This window comes from Mus caroli, unplaced genomic scaffold (assembly GCF_978045245.1).
Source record: "Mus caroli unplaced genomic scaffold, Mus_caroli_1 scaffold_7, whole genome shotgun sequence".
Classification (NCBI taxonomy): domain Eukaryota; kingdom Metazoa; phylum Chordata; class Mammalia; order Rodentia; family Muridae; genus Mus; species Mus caroli.
In genome coordinates this window covers 23,834,261-23,851,924 of record NW_028227262.1, presented here as the reverse complement: position 1 = coordinate 23,851,924, position 17,664 = coordinate 23,834,261, and the positions used below count along the sequence as shown (strand labels likewise).

Sequence of the window (17,664 nt, the reverse complement as noted above, 5' to 3'; positions counted from 1 at the left end):
CAATAACAGGGCCTGGAGAGGTGGCCCAACAGTTAAGAGCACTCACTGTTCTTTTTACGACACAGATTTGATTCCCAGCACCCACATGGTGGCTCACACAGACCTGTAACTCCAGGTACAGGGGATCCAGTGCCCTTTTTTGTTTGTTTGTTTTGTTTTGTTTTGTTTGAGACAGGGTATCTCTGTGTAGCTCTGGCTGTCCTGGAACTCACTCTGTAGACCAGGCTGGCCTCGAACTCAGAAATCTGCCTGCCTCTGCCTCCCAAGTGCTTGGGATTAAAGTGCGCCACCACTGCCCGGCCAGTGCCCTCTTCTGACCTGAGGCCACCAGGCATGCGCACAGCGCCCAGACATACATACAAGCCAAGTAGTCATACACACAAAACAAAGCTTTGTAAAACTATAAAGGCTGGGTCGGTGTTGGCTCAGCTGACAAAGGAGCTTCCTGCCAAGCCCGAGGATCTGTTTTATCCCTGGGATCTACGTGGCGGAAGGAGAGAGATGAGTCCCACGAGTTGTTGGCTGACTTCCACGTGTGCACTGTGACGGGCGCACAAGACACTCTGCGACTGAAACATTCCATCCTTCAGAGAAGCTCCATAACCCGGAAGGTAAACAACTCAAAACAGCTTCTGGATGTCCCTGAAGCTGAGCAGATTCACTAGGCCCCTCCCTCCCAGAGTAAACAAGGAAGCCTGCTGGAAGTCATTCTCACACAACCTTCCCAGCTGCTGAGTTGCCTGCAGATGTGCAGTGTGCTTCAGGTTCCTGGCTCTGTGAGCGTTACCTGTGCTGGGATAGGCTACAGACTCACGGTTTGAATGCTTGGCCCCTAGGAAGTGACACTATTAGGAGGTGTGGCCTTGTTGGAGGAAGTGTGTCACTGTGTGGGCAGGCTTTGATGTTCCTATGATCAAGCTATGCCCAGTGTGACACACAGTCTTCTGCTGCTGCCTGTGGTTCAAGATGCAGAACTCTCAGCTCCTTCTCTAGCACCATGTCTGCCTACATGTGCCACCATGTCCCACCGTGATGATAATGGACTGAACCTCTGAAGCTGTAAGCCAGCCACAATTAAATGTTTTCTTTTATAAGAGTTGCCATGGTCATATCTCTTTTCAGCAATAAAACCCTAACTTATAGGGTTTTAATTAACTTAGTATTAACTTAATAACCCTAATAACACCTTTATTCCTATAACTAACCCCAATAAAACTCATTGGTTCACCAAGTTGGACTTTGGTGATATCTATATTTCTGTGTGTGATGGGCTTCCTGTCTGGGGTGAGTAGACCTGTGTGTGTTCTGTCTCCCCAGGAAGAGTCTTGTCACACAACAAACACCCCCTGAATAAATAGATAGATAGTAAAAGTTTATAAAATAAAATATGTAGAAGTGCAGTGTAGTTCAGTGATAGTTTGCTTCGCATGTTAGAGACCTGTGTGTAATCTCAACATCACACACCACACACACACACACACACACACACACACACACACACACACCATGGTGAAACACACAAATCTATAGTCCCAGCAGTCAGGAGGGAGAGGCAAAAAGAATAGCTATACATGCGAGGCTTAGGGCCTGTCTAAAACTAAAACTAAAATATAAAATAATCTATACCTTAAGTGTAAGCAAAGCTAATGAGATTGCTTTCTTGCATGCTCAAGATTCACAGTGCATATCTGTTTGCTTGTTTGATGTATGTGTGTGCACGTGTATGTGCATGTAGGGTAAGAATTTAACCTATAGAAGTTGCTTCTCTCTGGAAAAAACCAAACTCATGGTGTCAGCCTTGGTGGCAAGTGCCATTAGTCACTAAGCCATCTCCCTGTCCCTTAATTCATACATTTTTTTTAAGTAGTGAAAAATAAAAAGAAAGAGCCAGCAGGATGGCTCAGCAGGCTAAGGCACTGGCTGTGTAAGCCTGGTGCCTGCCAACCTGAGTTCCATGCCTTGGTCCCACATAAGGAAGAACAGGAGAGGACCAGCTCCACGGAGTTGTCTGATGCCAACCACATTAGACACCAAGTGCAAAGATAATAATACATACATAAGATAAGTTGTGAACGTTCGAAGTGGTGGCACACCTTGAATTCTAGCTCCTCAGGAGGCTGAGGCAGGAGGATCACAAATTTGAAGCTAGTCTGGGCTAGATGAATGACAATATTAGAAATGTTGGAAGTCACTGTAGTTCTGGGGTTGTGACTCAGTGGCAGTGTGTTTGTTTAGCTTGTAACCTGGATTCCATCCTCAGTACCAGATGAAGGGAAAAAGTGGGTGTCTCCATGGGACACCCTAATTCCACATCCTGGTGTCTCCTCAAATATAAACTGGGATTCCAGCAACGAGAATGACTGAGCCATGACCCTGGAGAGTTGGCTCAGCAGTTAAGAGCACTGGCTGCTTTCTCAGGGACCCCCCCCCCCCGATTCTGTTCTCAGCACTCACCTCAGGCAGCTCCAGGGAATCTGTTGCCTCAGGCCTAAGTGGGCACCTGCCCTTACATGCTCATAGACGCATGCAGACACATAGCCTACACATAATTGAAAACAATAAAAAAATTCCTTTAAATCTTAAAGAGCCATGAAATCATATATTCTAGGATACTTATAAGAGTATAAGGGTGCAACGGACTTCATAATTTTTAACATTTAAATTTTTTATTTTGCGAGGGGCTGGACAAATGGCTCAGCAGTGAAGAGTGCACAGCGTGGCAAGGGGTTAAACTCCCTAAGCCATTGTTGAAAGGGACCAGTGTAGGATCAGGAGCCCCAAGACCAAGTTCTCAGAGCAAAGGAGAGTTCTTTGCTCCAGAGGAGAAAAGGGCAGGAAATAAGAGATTGGCAAAAGCCTTTAATCCTAGCACTCGGGCAGAGGTGGATCTCTGGTCTACAGAGTGAGTTCCCAGACAGCCTACACAGAGGTTGTGTGTGTGTGTGTGTGTGTGTGTGTGTGTGTGTGTGTGTGTGTGTGTGTAAGAGAGAGATGGGGGGTGGTGACAGGGGAGAACAGAGGACAAGGAAGAAGGGAAAGAGGTCTTCGTCTCAGAATAGGGCAGGGAAGGACAAAAAACTCCTCTGGATAGAGAGGAGACAGACACGGCCCTTAGGAAAATGGCAGCTTATAAAGGTAAAGGTGTTAGCATTCCTTGTAGACTCTGCCCCACAGTTACCTGGTGACAGCCAGGTATGCCTGACTCAGTATAAAAGCGGCTGTCACTCTCTTACTCTCTTCCTTCCCTCTCTGCCCCTTCTCTTCCCATTCCCTTCCCCCCTCTCTTTCCTCCTGTTCATGGCCAGTCTCTATTTCTCCCCTCCACCTCCGCCTTTTTCTGTCTCTACTCCCTCAATTCCCCTCTCCATGGCCTAAATAAACTCTATCCTATACTATACCGTCCTGGTCCTGTGGCTGGTCCCTCAAGGGGGAAGGGATGTCTCAGCATGGGCCCACAAGAGGCACCCCCTTCTGCCTCACCATTCCACGCCTCTACCAAACATATTCCTGGTTCTTTCGTTCTTTTTATAAAACACAACAAAAGACAAAAAGTATTTCCCCTGTGTTATGGATAAGGTGTTTAATTTTGATTTGACAGGTTCATTGATGAGCCAAAGGGGACTTTTGATTTCTGGACCTTAATACTTTGAAAGCTGGACCTCAGTGTTTGGCCTCAGGAGGAGGAGGTGGCCAAATAAGGGACTAGACCTTGGGGGCTGGCTTTAGGAATGCAATGTAACAAACATGGCAGAGGGAATGGAGGAGAAGGGCAAGGCCTGCCTGAGCCAGGTTTGCCACGCTGGGGCTGACTAAAGTCCCTGGAATTGTCACCAGCCTTTCGGTCTCTGACTTTATACATTTTACTGCACTGGGAAAAAGTTTAGTGGTTTCTTACTGATCCCCGGGTTAAGTTCCAACATTACAAGGTTTTTACAAACTTAAGAGTTTGTAAGTTTGTTCTACTGAACAACCCACTTCCTGTTTACCTCTCCTGCTTCCGCTCCAGGGGACCAAGCTCTCTAGCACCAGGCAAATGGGTCCATCTTAGGGCCTCTGCGCAGAGCACTCACGCATCTTCAAGGCTCTCCACCCGGGATAACCTTCACTGTCCCTTAGGTCACTCGCTCGAGAACTCCTCTAAGGAAACATTTCCTGACCTTCCTTCCAGCCTCCACCAGACCCCAGCTCCGTGCTTTTCGGCGCTCATCTCTCAGTGATTACTACATAAGCTCCAGGAAGTTCTCAGCCAAGTTTGTTTAGATGCTGTTTTATCTGAACACGACTGCTACATAGAAAATACGTACTTAATGTTTTCCAAATGTGAACTTCGAAAGTGTGGCTCAGATTAATTCAACAAACCATCAGGCCAAGTCCACAGAATGAGAGCCGGGCTGCCGGCGGATCAGCACATCCTGTTGTGCTGATCGGCCGGCACTCTGCACAGTCCGTCCCAGATCACCCACTTTCCCGGTCTTCTGTCTTCCAGCTGCAGGCTCTCTGCCCAGTCTCTCCATTAGATCTAATCTCTGTCCATCTGATTTGCACGAAATGGTTAGGCGTGGATCCTTCCTTAATATAGACAGATAGATACATCTATTTAAATTCCCGTTGAACAAGAAAAGGCTTAAGGGCAGGGATGGTCGTGCTCTGATGTTACATGTGTGCTTACATTTTTTTTAAAAAACTATTTTTATTTATGTACATGCCTGAGCTCTTGCTTGTCTGTGCGTGCGCCATGTGTATGCATGAAGGCCAAAGAAGGAATCCAATCCACTAGAGCAAGGGTCACAGGCAGTTGTGAGCTGCCGGTGGAGATGTTGGGAATTAACCCTCCATCTTTTGTAAGAGCCACTAGTGTTCTTAGCAGCAAACCACTCTAGACCCCAAAATATATACTTTTTGTTGGTTGGTTTTGGTTTATCCTCTTGCTGTTTCCTTGTTATTTGTCTTGGTTAGGGTTTCTGTTGCTGTGATAAAACATTATGACCGTATTTCAGCTTTCGGCTCATAAATCCATCACTGAGGGAAGCCAGGGCAGGAACATAGAGGCAGGATCTGAAGCAGAGGCCAGGGGCGAGTGCTGCTTTCTGGCTTGTTTCCATGGCTCGTGCAGCCTGCTCCACAGGACCATCTGCCCAAGGGTGGCACTGTCCACAGTAGGCTGGGCCCTCCCACATCAATCACTAATTAAGAGAATAACTCACAAACATGCCTACTGGCCAATCTTATAGAAGCATTTCTCCATTACAGTTCCCTCTCCCCAGGCATGCCCAAGTTTGGGACAATGATAGGACCAAGCAGCACATTGTAGTTGTGGTGGGTTCTCTAGTTATTTTTTTTTTTTTTTTAACACAGGATTTTTGTAGTCCTTGATGGCTTGGAACCGATTAGCTGACCTTGAACTTGAGGTGATCCTCTTCTGTCTGCCTCCTGAGTGCTGGCAATACTGGCCTGTGTCATTGTACCTGGTCATTTGTACTAAGATGACATAATGCAACCCATTGCGTTGTATGTAAATTAAAAGAACAGGTTCAAAAAGTTTAAAAAGAGAACGTGCCAAAAAAAATTGTTCAAAATTAAGACTGAAATAGAAATGTGTCTTGCTGTTTTACACTCTTTTGGAAGGTCTGGACAATGCTTTCGATAGTGAGACTACCAGAAGGCTAAAAAGTCAACAGTGGAAGGCAGGTGCACAACCCAGCAGTTGGGAGGTAGAGGCTGGAGAATCAGGGCATCAGGGTCATCCATCCTTCTCTACAGACTGAGTTCAAGGCCAGCCTGGAATAGGATACATGAGACCCTATCAAAAAAAATAGATAAACAGCAGAGATAAACTTCATATTACTCAGAGAACTAACTGGAAATCATTATAAATGATAAAAGAATCAAATAGTTGTTGAGTTAAAAATATGAGCTGTCCTCAGCTGGGCCTGGTGCTGGCCATCTTTTACCCCAGCTCTCTGGAAGAGGGGCACGTAGATCTCCACAAGTTCAAGGGGGCAGTTTGGTCTACATAGGAGTTCTAGGCTGGCCAGGGCTTCATAGTGAGATTTTGTCTTTTAAAAAGCAAGAGAAAACGAAACAAAAAATTAAATTGAGTGGTCTGATTGTACAGTGAAGATAAACGCCTAGGAATTGACTTGACAAGAAAAGGTGAGAAGACATTGAGGTGGTATTGTTGGACACACACAGTAACGTTCCAACGCTCAGATGTGCTGCCAACACATGATGCACTAACCAGGAAGATGCCAGCTTTTCCTAACTAGTCTGTGTACTCAATGCAGACGAGTCTGGAGCTTGCTTGGGACTAGTACAGTACAGGCGGGCGGGCGGGTGGCCGGGCGGTCGGGCGGACAGACAGGCAGGCTTAATATTCAGTTTGAACAGTCAGTGTCACACAGGGCTGTGCCTGGATAGCATTTCTTGTTCTCTCTGTCTCTCTCTCTGTCTCTCTGTCTCTGTCTCTGTCTCTGTCTCTCTCTCTCTCTCTCTCTCTGTGTGTGTGTGTGTGTGTGTGTGTGTGTGTGTGTATGTGCTCGTGATTAACGGGCACCTTTCAGGAGTCAAATGGCTCTGCAGATCAGACCTGGTCATCATCAGGTTTGGCATCAAGCTCTTACCTGCCAAGCCTTCCTGATGTCCCTGGAACGCCATTTCTTTGATCTTCCCTGACTCCTCCTTTATTTTGTTGAGCAGAATGTAGTAATTTTAAAAATCTAAACACATTGGAATAATTATTAAGGATTCCTGCTCTTTGGCTCCAGCATGACAAAGAAGATTTATGTCTGTGAGGATGCAGCCCGCTCTCACTGTGTGCAGAAGGAAGTTGGATGTGTCAGCCTTAAATAACCCATCCACTCCGTTGGCCCAGCAGACTCCTGGGGTATGTGTTTTCCTGCCATACCAGCTTGATGAAGGCCAGCTACCGAGCTCCTAACACTTGGATCATACTGACTGCCTTTTATGGCAGGAACAGGCTTCACTGAGTAATCCCTCAAGCTCTGGTTGTCTCTCCTGGTCAGTATGGAGGATCAATGTGCAAGCAGCAGGCATTTACTAAGAAAGGGACAAGAGAGGTTTGGTTTCTTGTTTTTTGTCCCCCCCCCCCCGAGACAGGGTTTCACTCTGCACTGACTGTGTTGTATCATTAACCTTGGCTGCCCTGGAACTCACTCTGTAGACCAGGCTGGCCTCGAACGGGGAGATCTGCCTGCCTCTGCCTCTCAAGTGCTGGGATTAAAGGCATACGCCACAATCAGCCGGCTGGGGGCAAGAGACATTAAAGACTCTTTTTGTTTGTTTTTGGGTAAAGATAAAATAAGAAAGCACACACACAGAGTCCTGACTGCTCCTTCTGAGCTGAAAGGATGAGGCCAGCCTAGATCTCTCTTCACCAGTAGCACGGAAGCTGGCCTCTCATAGGGTAGGTACTGAGCACCCACGACCCCTTCCAGACAACCCTTTCCATTGCGCAGGGCAGTGGGATGTCTGGGAAGGCCCTGAGACGGCACCCGTGGAAGAAGAGTCGTTTATGCTGGGCTAACTGGCTTGAACAAATGACTTCCTCTGTCTGTGCCTCTGTCTCACTTATGGAGAGTGCCTGCCTCATGGGTGTTGGGAGGACTGACTCCGGTCGTTATTGCAGGTGTGTAGAATACTTCCAGGCAAGCCCTCAGCCACTGCTGCTTAAGTGGGGTGCTGTCTGAGCCTGGAAGCTGGGACCCTCCCGGAAGCGTCTTTGAGGGCTTATAGTCTTGTGCTTTCACCTCTGCCTTTGTGTGCTTCCACATAAAACCCAAGGAAGTAAAGGATCTCCATCTTGTCTTTATTCGTGTGTGGTTACAACTCATAAATACACTTGTCGTTTTTCTCCTGTTCCCAAACTCTCCTCCACACATGCTAACGCTACCCAAGGCCCCATCCTCCCCTTCTCTCTATCCTCTCCCCCAGGAGCAAGGGAGGGCTTGCTCCTCCGTGCGACTTCACCTTCCCCCAGGATCTATCTTGGTCCACGCAATATGAGCTCTCAAGGCCTCTGAAGGTAGGGATGAGCACCACGAAGCCTTGCAAGGTCCCTGGGATGTCCTTGCGAGTGACCCTGGGACCAGCTCCCTCCTCTGCCATGTTTAGAACACAGAGAGGCACGGCAGGGGTCACGAGCCTTCCTTGTGTCTGAGGCTCAATGAATGAAGCCTCTGGGAGCCGGCGGGTCTGAAACTAGGTCTCAGGCTTGCTCAGGCTGTAGTCAGAGTCCTGGGCGGGCACTGTGGCCTGCTAGTGTCCGGTTCTGCTCTGAAGAGGTGTCTGAGGCTAAGTCCCTTAGGGCTCTATTTCTCAGAGCCTCCCCAGACCCTGTGAGTCCTGGTGGGTAGAACAGCCTCAGAAAGAAGGTGCTGGACCCTCTGCTCCATGCCTTTCCCAGGTGCCCTCAGGCACGGGTGGCAAATAGGTTCCTTGGCCCTGTCAGAGGTCTTGGCACCCTAGTGTCTCTGTCTCAGCCAGATGCCAAGCTTTGCCATCCTCCTGGTAGGGTGTAGACAGCTCAGAAGGGCCAGGGGCTCCCTCTTCAGGAGTGGGGTATGGAGGCTCAGGGGGAGCTGGAGGGTCTCCTGGGCCCCGTGTTCCCCCCAGCACTGGCCCATTGTATATGTAGATGTTGCCGGTGACAGTCACAGAGCCTCCGGTCACATGAATGCCATTCGCGCCTGTGGGAGGGAAGGTGGGATGAGAGAGGATGCTTCCAGAGCTCTCTTCTCCTTTCTTCCTAGCCTCTCCTGCCATTTGTCATTCCTTTCTTTGAGTCACAGTCTCACATGGCCTAGGCTGGGTAGTGCAGGATAGCTCTGAAATCCTTTTTCAGTGCTGGGATTACAGCTGTGCCCCAGCCCCAGCCCCAGCCCCAGCCCCAGCCCCAGCCCCAGCCCCAGCCCCAGCCCCAGCCCCAGCCCCAGCCCCAGCCCCGCTATAGGTTTCTGAACACACTTCTCTGCTTCTTTCAGACTTCCCTTCTGTCTTGCCTCCACATCATTTTATTCCATCTGGACCTTATTCTTCCTCCCTGCCAACTCAGCTACCATCCCTTCCTTCCTCCCCCTACTCCTCCCCGGCTCTGGCCTGCCCAGCTCACCGTGGGCCACCTGGCCGTGTTCCCCAGGTTCAGCCTCCAGCTCTCTGGCCTGGACTAGGGGACTCTGCTGTTGTAGCACCACTTCCTCCAAGGAGGGGGCCGTTGGGGGTCCAGCAGAGGATGGGGACAAGTCTCCAGACATGGGTAGGAGTGGCTCTGCCAGGTCAGGGAAATGTGGGTTGGCTCTTGGAGCGGGGCAGGGGGGAGATTCTTCTCCCTGTAGAAGAGGTAGAGAGAACCATCCAGCATCAAAGAGACCAAGACTCCATCATACCTTCGTTTCCATGGCCAACCCCTTGTATTTTGGTGACTCATTGTCTGTCTTTGTCTTTCACCATGCTTCCTGCTCCAGGGCCTTTGCACCTCCCACTCCTCCAATTCCTAGATCATTTTCTTCAAGAGTTCCCTGGTTGGCTTCCTCATTTTTTCAACTCACTGCTCAAATCATCAGTGTATCAAAGAAGCCCGGTCCACTTTATCTAAAAGAATGTACCCTTGGGGTTGGAGAGATGGCTCAGCGGTTAAGAGCACTGACTCTTCTTGAGGTTCTGAGTTCAATTCCCAGCAATCACATGGTGACTCACAGCCATCTTTAATGAGATACAATGCCCTCTTTTGGTGTGTCTGAAGACAGCTACAGTGGACTCATATACATAAAATAAATAAAATCTTTTTTTTTTTTAAAAAAAAAAGGAAGAATGTACCCCAATCCTTTGCTGTCACTCTCTGTCCATCTCATTTTTATTATGGTTGCTATTTAAGGTGTGTGTGTGTGTGTGTGTGTGTGTGTGTGTGTGTGTGTGTAATTACTGTTGTGGTACTTTTGTTTGAGGCAGGCTCTCTTACTTTAGCCCAGGCTACACTGAATTTCACTAAATAGCCTGGGCTAGCCCTAAACTCATGGTGAGCCTTCTGTCTCAGCCTTCTAAGTGCTTGGATTACAGGACTGAGCCACCACCCTGGGCACTCCCTGCCCCCCGCACTGGCAATGGAGTCCAGATACATGCTAGCTAAGGGCTCTAAGATTCCCGGCCTTGGCACTGTATTCTTTTCTTGTTCCGCTCACTCGTGTGCAAACCACAGGGCGGGAGGCACTTTCTCAGGCTGTACGTCTGGTGCCTAGAACGGGGGCTGGACCGCGGCACACTCGGCAACCAATCAGAGGAATGAATGGAAGCTAAGTCGGCCTTCCCTGACCTCACAGCCCCGCCCCTCCTGGATGTCTTCTTGCGTTCCTTTACCTCTGGGTGCCGCTTGAGCAGAGTACCTGAAATGAAAAACAGAATGGGTTGAGAGGGGCCTGCGGTTCCCAACCTTCTAACTTCTATCCTGACACCATGTGGGGCTGCCAACCCTAGTGTCCCAGCGAAGGATGATAGAGTTACCCTTAACCCTAGCGTCAGAGAGAAAGGTGTCCGGTAGGGAGGGTTTGCCCTTGAACATCTCTCCCGTCAACCACCACATCCTTGTGGGGACTGGAGGGCGGGGGTGGCGGCCCCTTCTTACCCAGCTTTCTGCAGAGAGAAGGGTGCCTCATCCAGGCGCAGGCCAGGACAGTGGTGAAGAGCAGAAAGAGGACCAGCGACAGCAGGATGGCCAGCAGTAGCATTGCTCCTGCCAGGACAGCAGACAGACGGATGGCACCAAAGGACAAGGGGGAGGAGCTCCTCTCAGAAGTCCCTCTTTTGGAGCCCTGTCCCTTGGACTGGGGACAAAGTGGTGAGCTGGTCTTTGGAAAGATCTTTTGACCACACGAGAGACTCTGTCCTGAGTGTTGGTGCCTAGATCTCTGGAAGTCAGTGGGTGAGCAGTGCGTGGGAAGTTGGCTTTCAAGGCTGGAAATTGGTGAAAGGCGGGGGTGGGGTGTGGGGTGGCAAGGGAGGGGAGGTGGTACTTGGGCCTAAGGGGAGAGCCCCATGTCTGTGACCTGGCTATCTTACAGAGGGGCCTCTGGGCCTGAGATTGCCTCTCTGTGCCTTTGAGAACTTGATTCAGTTCCGAGCCTGGCCTACGGCACTCAGGGAGAGTGGGAGTTGCAAACTGCTCACCCCCTTGCTCATGACAGGGCAAAGACAGAGGCAGAGAGATGGGAGTTTGGGTCCCCAAGCTTGCCCCTGGTGATTCGACCACAGTTGTGGCCTAAGGAAATACAGAATGCAGGGCATGGAGAGAAACTGGACCAGGTGTCTGGACTCCTAGGTCCCTGTCTTTTTTTGTTTGTTTGTTTGTTTGTTTGTTTTGTTTTTTTGAGACAGGGTTGAAGATGAGGCTGGCCTCAAACTCAGAAATCTACCTGCTTCTGCCTCCCGAGTGCTGGGATTAAAGGCGTGCTCCACCACGCCCGGCTAGGTCCCTGTCTTTAAGTCAGTTCACCTATCCAAGCATCAGTTCGTCATACATAAAACAAGCAGGCTAACAGAATTTTAAATCCTAGCTCTGACACTCCAGTGATATTTGATGCATAGTTGATTTTGGATGCATAGCTGAAAGTTTCTGAGAGGATGGGAAAATATTTATGACACACTGATAACTAGTCTATAAGGGAATATATTATATAATATATACTCGCTTGTATATCATCTCAGTGGTTCAGCATCTACTGCCAATTTCTCCTCATCAAAAAATGTCAAGTATAAAACACTTCTATCACTCCACTTTTAGTTTAGAAAATTATATGAGTAGAAATGCACGGGGAATGTGTTGGAAGGGATAGACCAAGATAGTAAGAGCAGAAATGTTCTATGTTCAGTGGGGGAATTTTAGCTGAATTTTCATTCATTCCCTCTTTCTCTCCTCCTTCTCTCAGAGACAGGGTCTTATGCAGCCCAGCCCAGGCCCTGGCTACACCTCCCAAACATAGGGGTGACAGGCGTGTGCTTCCACAACTGGTGTGAAGGCTTAGGACATTTTATAGCTTGTGTACCTTATAAATGAGCCCCAAGTAAGGAAGACCTAGATATAGACAGTAATAACGTGATTTACACACACACATACAGAAACACACACACACATACACACACACACACACACATACACACATACATACATACATACACACACATACACACATACACACACACATACACACACACACACACACACACACACGCACACACACACGTGATCTCCAGCAAGTCATTTAACATCTCAGTTTTCTCTCCCCATCAGTGAGAATGAATAATCCCAGTTTATAGAATCGTTAGGCAGCTTAAGTGGGAGCACTGAGAAGTTCCGAGTTGTTCTCAGGAAGTGGAAGGTATAATTACAAAAGTCTGGTCACTCAAAAACGTTACTACACTCTGCCAATTAGTAGTGATTAGAGTCATCCGAAGAACTTAGAGTCAACCACCAGGCTGGGAAACTAGTGGGTTTCCTCGAAGACAGAAACCAAGAAACAAGAAAACCTAGAAAGAGCCCAGTGGGGAGCATGTCTCCCACAGATGTGTGTAAGTGAACAATGAGGTATCCACTTAGTGAAGGAAGGCTATGACGGAATAGCGACGAAGCCAGTTAGAATTACATCACAGCATAGGAATGTTTCCTGGCATAATATGTATAATTTTGAAAGTGTAAGAAGAGTCTAGGGATGTTCTAATCTCCAGGCCCTCTATGGAGATAGGCTCACTCTGTAGCCAAGGCTAGCCTCAAAGTATTGATTCTTCTGTCTCAGCCTTCCAAGCGCTGGGGATTACACGGGTACACCCCCACACCTGCCTTTCCAAGTTTTTGTTTTTTCTTTTGGTGGTACCTGGGTCCAAACTCAGGGTCTTATGTCTCCTAAGCAAGCGTTCTAACTACACGCTACCTTCTTCTGATTTCTTCAGGAGAAATGTTTCTGACTTGTCTAGCCCTGGGAAGAAAGATGCACAGTTCCCTGTTTCTGTGAATGAGGGAGGCTGAGGTATCTTCCCAGACTGACCCTGCCTTGTGTCCCTCAGCCCGGTGTCTTACCTGGCTCTGGGGGATTTTTACAGATGGTATCTGAGTAGGAGGTACCTGGAGCTGCCTCCACCAGGCCCTGGATCTCGCATCTGTGGAGAAACAAGACTGTGAGCCCCTCCCTGCTCCCCTTGGTGACTGGCTCCAGGAACACATGGTCGGGATGGCCGGAAGTCAAGGATGAAGGAGATGACAACCCTTGGGTTTCCTGGAGGTGAGGGGGGAAGGGCCCTCTCACCTGGTATGGGGTTGACAGCGGGCTCTAGGGGAGGAAGTGTTCTGGAAGTGTCCCAGCTTACAGGGGACACAGTTGACGTCAGTATCCATAATTTCATCTGGCAAAAGAAAGGCAGGCCAATCAGGGTGAGTGGGTAAGTGTGAGGACTTGGTGGCCTTCCTTTATGTCCCCTCTTTGCAAACCATTCTGCTCTGTAGTTGCTACCTTTCCCAAGCTTGGCTTTGCAGCCTGCCGTTTTGCCCAAGCTTCCCCAGGGCTGATAGGAGCTACCTTCTAAACTCCTCACACCAGTTCACGGCTTGGCAGACCCCCTCCTGTGAGCCTTTTTCAAGGACTGATAGATTCTTTATGGTTCTCCCAGTGGGCAGAGGTACCACATTCACGGTACCAGTGGGGAGAGGCACCATGTGCACAGTACCACATTCCTTGCCCTTGATGCCCAGCCTCCCTTTACTGGCTGCCCTCAGTGACCTCTGACCTGTGACCTCGGCTTCTGTGCCAGGCCGGCAGAGTACAGGCCGCTCCTCCTCACAGTGCACACACTCATTGTCCAAATACACACAGGACATCCCCGGCTGACAGCGGCACTCGGCTTTCCGATCGCTGGTGCAAGGGGCAACCTCCTCAAAGCCCAGCACTGTCAGGGAGAGGGAAGAGTCAGAGAGGAGCTGGCCCTCCCAGCCATACCCATCATGTAGATCCAGATGCGTCCCCACTTACCAATGTCACAGGGGCGGCACAGCTGGCAGGTGGAGAGATGGTTCCAGTGTTCATTGTAGGAATTATGGGGGCAAGTCTTGCAAACCGTGTCTTGGCTGCGGCTGCATACCGCAAAGACAAACTCGCCTATGAGGCGAATGGGGAAAGAGGGTTATCAGGAGACAAGAAGTCCATCTCTGCATCCGCTGCCTCTGCCTCGGGAGCCTCTCCTTGGTCTCTTTGTCCCCATCTTGTCTTCATGGCTACACGCCGCTACCTCTTCAAATCTCAGTGTCCGTGGGACAATGCTAATATTCTTAGACTCTCCTTCCTAGCTAGTTTAAGCAGTGCTGGCTCACTCTGGCTCACCTCTACCACCCAAGCCACTTGGAGCCACTGTTCTCACCTGGAGGACAGCGGGAGCAGCAGACGTCATGCATGGGCTCGTAGTATTCCTTGTCCTGGTCCCAGCAAGTCTGGTTTTCTATGCGATATGGGGGCACCTTCCAGGGGAGGCGGAGACAGAGAAGAATGAGGCAGGGTCAGCTCTGGAGGGCAGAAGGGCTAGAGAGAAACCTGGTCCATCCCACCTAGCCCCTCCCTCACCAGCTGGGTCTGAGAGGCCACCAGAAGCCCGCTGAGTCCCAGCAGGAGTGGCCCCCAGGCCAGGCCGCAGGGAGAGGAGGCCCCGGGCAGGCGCATGGCGGCCTTTCGGCTCGGCTGACCAGACCGGGTGGAGTCCTAGGAGGAAGGTGGGAAGCCCGGACGTCCTGAGCAGCGTTGGCCACGACTTCCCAAGCCTGGCGGCTGGGCCGACGTGCCCCCGGGGGCCGGGAGCGGCCGGGCCTGGCCTCCAGGGCTCCAGCGCCGGGCTCAGGAAGTGGGAGTGGAGCGAGCCGGCCGGGGGCGGGGGCAGGGAGCTCTGGGAGCAGAGGCCGGCCTGTCGCAATCGCGACGGGGGGAAGAGGAACAGGCTTGGCCGCCTCGACGCAGGGCGGGAGGGGGTGGCCGGGAAAGCACGTGAGAGCTGCAGGCCCGGAACCGGCCTCCACCTTTCTTCGGAAGCCTGGCTCTCGGAGGGGATTGCGGATTAGGACCGCTTGCTGGCCGAAAGGGGGGCATCAGAGCCAGTGGCTAGCCATCAGTCAGGCCCACCTCCGAGAGCCCGAGGCAGAGCTGACTTGGTTGACCTGCCGTGGATGTTGAGGCAGAGAGCTGTGGACAGCTGGGTGTCAGATTTGCAAAGAGGAGGCGCCGGGGATTGACAGTGCACCCAGCCAGGATACCCAGAGGTGGTTAGCAGATGCAGCCAGCGTCTGGCCAGGCATCCCACTTGGCAGAGCCTGAGAGCCTGCTCCACTCTGTGACTTTTTAAAAAGAAGCTGCCACAGTAACAAGCCCACCCACGCCACACACCACAAGACACTGGAGAGAGTTCAGCTGGCCCTGAATCTGTCCTATCCTCTGGGGACCTCTCTCACGGAAGGGTGGGCGTGTGCAAACCCAGGGCCTGGTGAGTGGGGGCCTCTGGGCTGGGGCTGGGTAGCCTAGTTCCAGCTTGTGTGCACTTTTCTAGAGAAGACCTGCCCAGGGTGCCAGGCAAAGGTGCACGGGTTCCAAGATCGTTAAGCCTGGTGGGCCTTTTCTTTCTACCATTAATAGCCCAGAGCTGCTGGAAGTATGTGACACCCCTTTTTCCCACGTCTACTGATTCCCAACCCTCCAACCCCCTTCACCCAACCCCCCCTCTGAATTTCTATTCAGAAAGCAGCCGTGGAGCCCCCAAGGAACCCTAATGTCTGCCCTGTGCTCCTTACTAGGCTATGGGCTGGCCCGTGGCCTGGTTTGGATATTTAGTCTAGGCTCACGGAGTCTAGCATGATCTGGCTTATGCCACAGGCCAGGTACATATTCGTTGTGTAAATGAAGGCTGTCCACACCGCTTAGCCACTCTGGAAGAACTTAACTGCAGTCCAGATCTGATTTTCAGATCCCAGCCCATGGCAACATCTGTCCTGCCTCTCTTGTGACTCGGGGGTGGGTATGGGGTGTGGGTGGAAGTGGGGGGGGGTTGGAGTCTCCTTTGGAATGAGGGAAAGTCTTCTCTTGCAATAGCTCACCTGAGAACTGGCCTTTTCCATGGTGGATCAGATATCCAGACAGGCTTTCAGTGGAGCCTCGAAATGCTGACAAGGGAGTGAGTTTTAGAGAAGACCTGGGGGGAGGGGGGAACGGAGTGGGGTGGGGCGTGGGGGGGGCTTGTCTGGGCTTTTTTTTTAAAAGTGTATACTTAAAAAAAAAAGATTTATTTATTATTATATGTAAGTACACTGTAGCTATCTTCAGACATTCCAGAAGAGGGAGTCAGATCTCCTTAGCGGTGGTTGTGAGCCACCATGTAGTTGCTGGGAATTGAACTCAGGACCTTCGGAAGAGCAGTTGATGCTCTTAACTGCTGCCTGGGCTCTTGATAGTCACTCTGTGCTGTCCCCTCCCTGGGTGCTGGCCCAGCAGCTCCACTCTGTTGGCACCTGTCTGTCTCAATCGTCCCAGTTCCCTGGCAGTGGTAGAGATACTGAATAGCAGACATCTGATTTCTCTTCCTCTGGGCTCAGGGAGTTGGGGCAGGGGCTAGACTCACTTGGATCTCTTAACAACGTAAAGGAACGGGTGGGTGGGGAGCAGCCCAAGACACATTTCACTATTTCTTTCTTTTTTTTAATGTTTTATTAGGGAAACTTCACCTGTACTATTCAGAGAGAGAGAGAGAGAGAGAGAGAGAGAGAAGAGAGAGAGAATTAGGAACCTCCATGTTGTCTTACTTAGCTTTCACTTGTGACCTGTCTTTTTTCTTCACATCTTCCCCCCCCCCACCCCCGCCCCCAAGACAAGGTTTCTCTGTGTAGCTCTGGCTAGCCTGGAACTCCCTCTGTAGTCCGGGCTGGGCTTGAACTCAGAGATCTGCCTTCCTCTGCCTCCCAAGCTCTGCTATTAAAGGTGTTGGCTACCTTTACTGTGGATTTTAAAGTTTGTGAGTTTTCACATGTAGATTAGTGGATTCTCATTGACTTTTTTCACCTGTTTATTTGTATATTTATGCAGTGAGTATAGGAGTGTGGGCACGTTCTGTGACAGAACTCAGAAAGGTGGGGAGACCCGACCCACCTCCTGGTAGCCTACGGAGACTGCGGGCAGACAATACAAAATGGTTACTAGAATGCCTCTTCAACCTTCTTTTGGGGGATGGAGATTCTGGATGAGAAATCTTCAAATTCTTAGTGAGCACAGCATTGTCTTTGTTACTTGGACTTTTTACCAGCTTCCAGAAACTTTCATCAATGTCCACTGGGCAATACCAGACCAGAACTGAGTGCCATCAGACTCCCAGAAGGTGTGAAGGGCTCTTCTCCCAGGCCTCCCTCCGAGTGGGTTGCTGAAACACCCTTTTCTCCACAGCCTATGAGTAATTCCCAAAGAGAATTGGTATGAGTGGGTCACTCTAAAACACTCCTGTCTTCTTCCTTATATTTCCCTTAGACAACTGATTCCGTTAGCCAGCCCAGCTGGGCTGGTAGACAGAGAGAAATGGACAGATCAGATGAGTGTTTGGAGTTTCAGTGGGAGCAAAGATTTGTCCAGTTACTCTCCATCTTGGTAACCT

The 17,664-nt window shown here is 50.3% G+C and overlaps 1 protein-coding gene across 1 annotated transcript; it reads right to left on the bottom strand.

Annotated features, from left to right (window-relative positions):
• Positions 1 to 7,804: 7,804 nt before the first annotated feature.
• Ltbr (lymphotoxin beta receptor) lies at positions 7,805 to 14,906 on the bottom strand. Its single transcript, XM_085839886.1, has 10 exons — positions 14,610 to 14,906; positions 14,410 to 14,506; positions 14,025 to 14,150; positions 13,783 to 13,941; positions 13,305 to 13,401; positions 13,079 to 13,158; positions 10,634 to 10,741; positions 10,369 to 10,394; positions 9,128 to 9,344; positions 7,805 to 8,705 (listed from the first exon to the last, which is right to left on the bottom strand). The coding sequence occupies exons 1-10, from the start codon at positions 14,703 to 14,705 to the stop codon at positions 8,464 to 8,466; spliced, it is 1,248 nt and encodes a 415-aa protein (XP_085696012.1). The 5' UTR covers positions 14,706 to 14,906; the 3' UTR covers positions 7,805 to 8,463.
• Between the last annotated feature and the right edge of the window lie 2,758 nt (positions 14,907 to 17,664).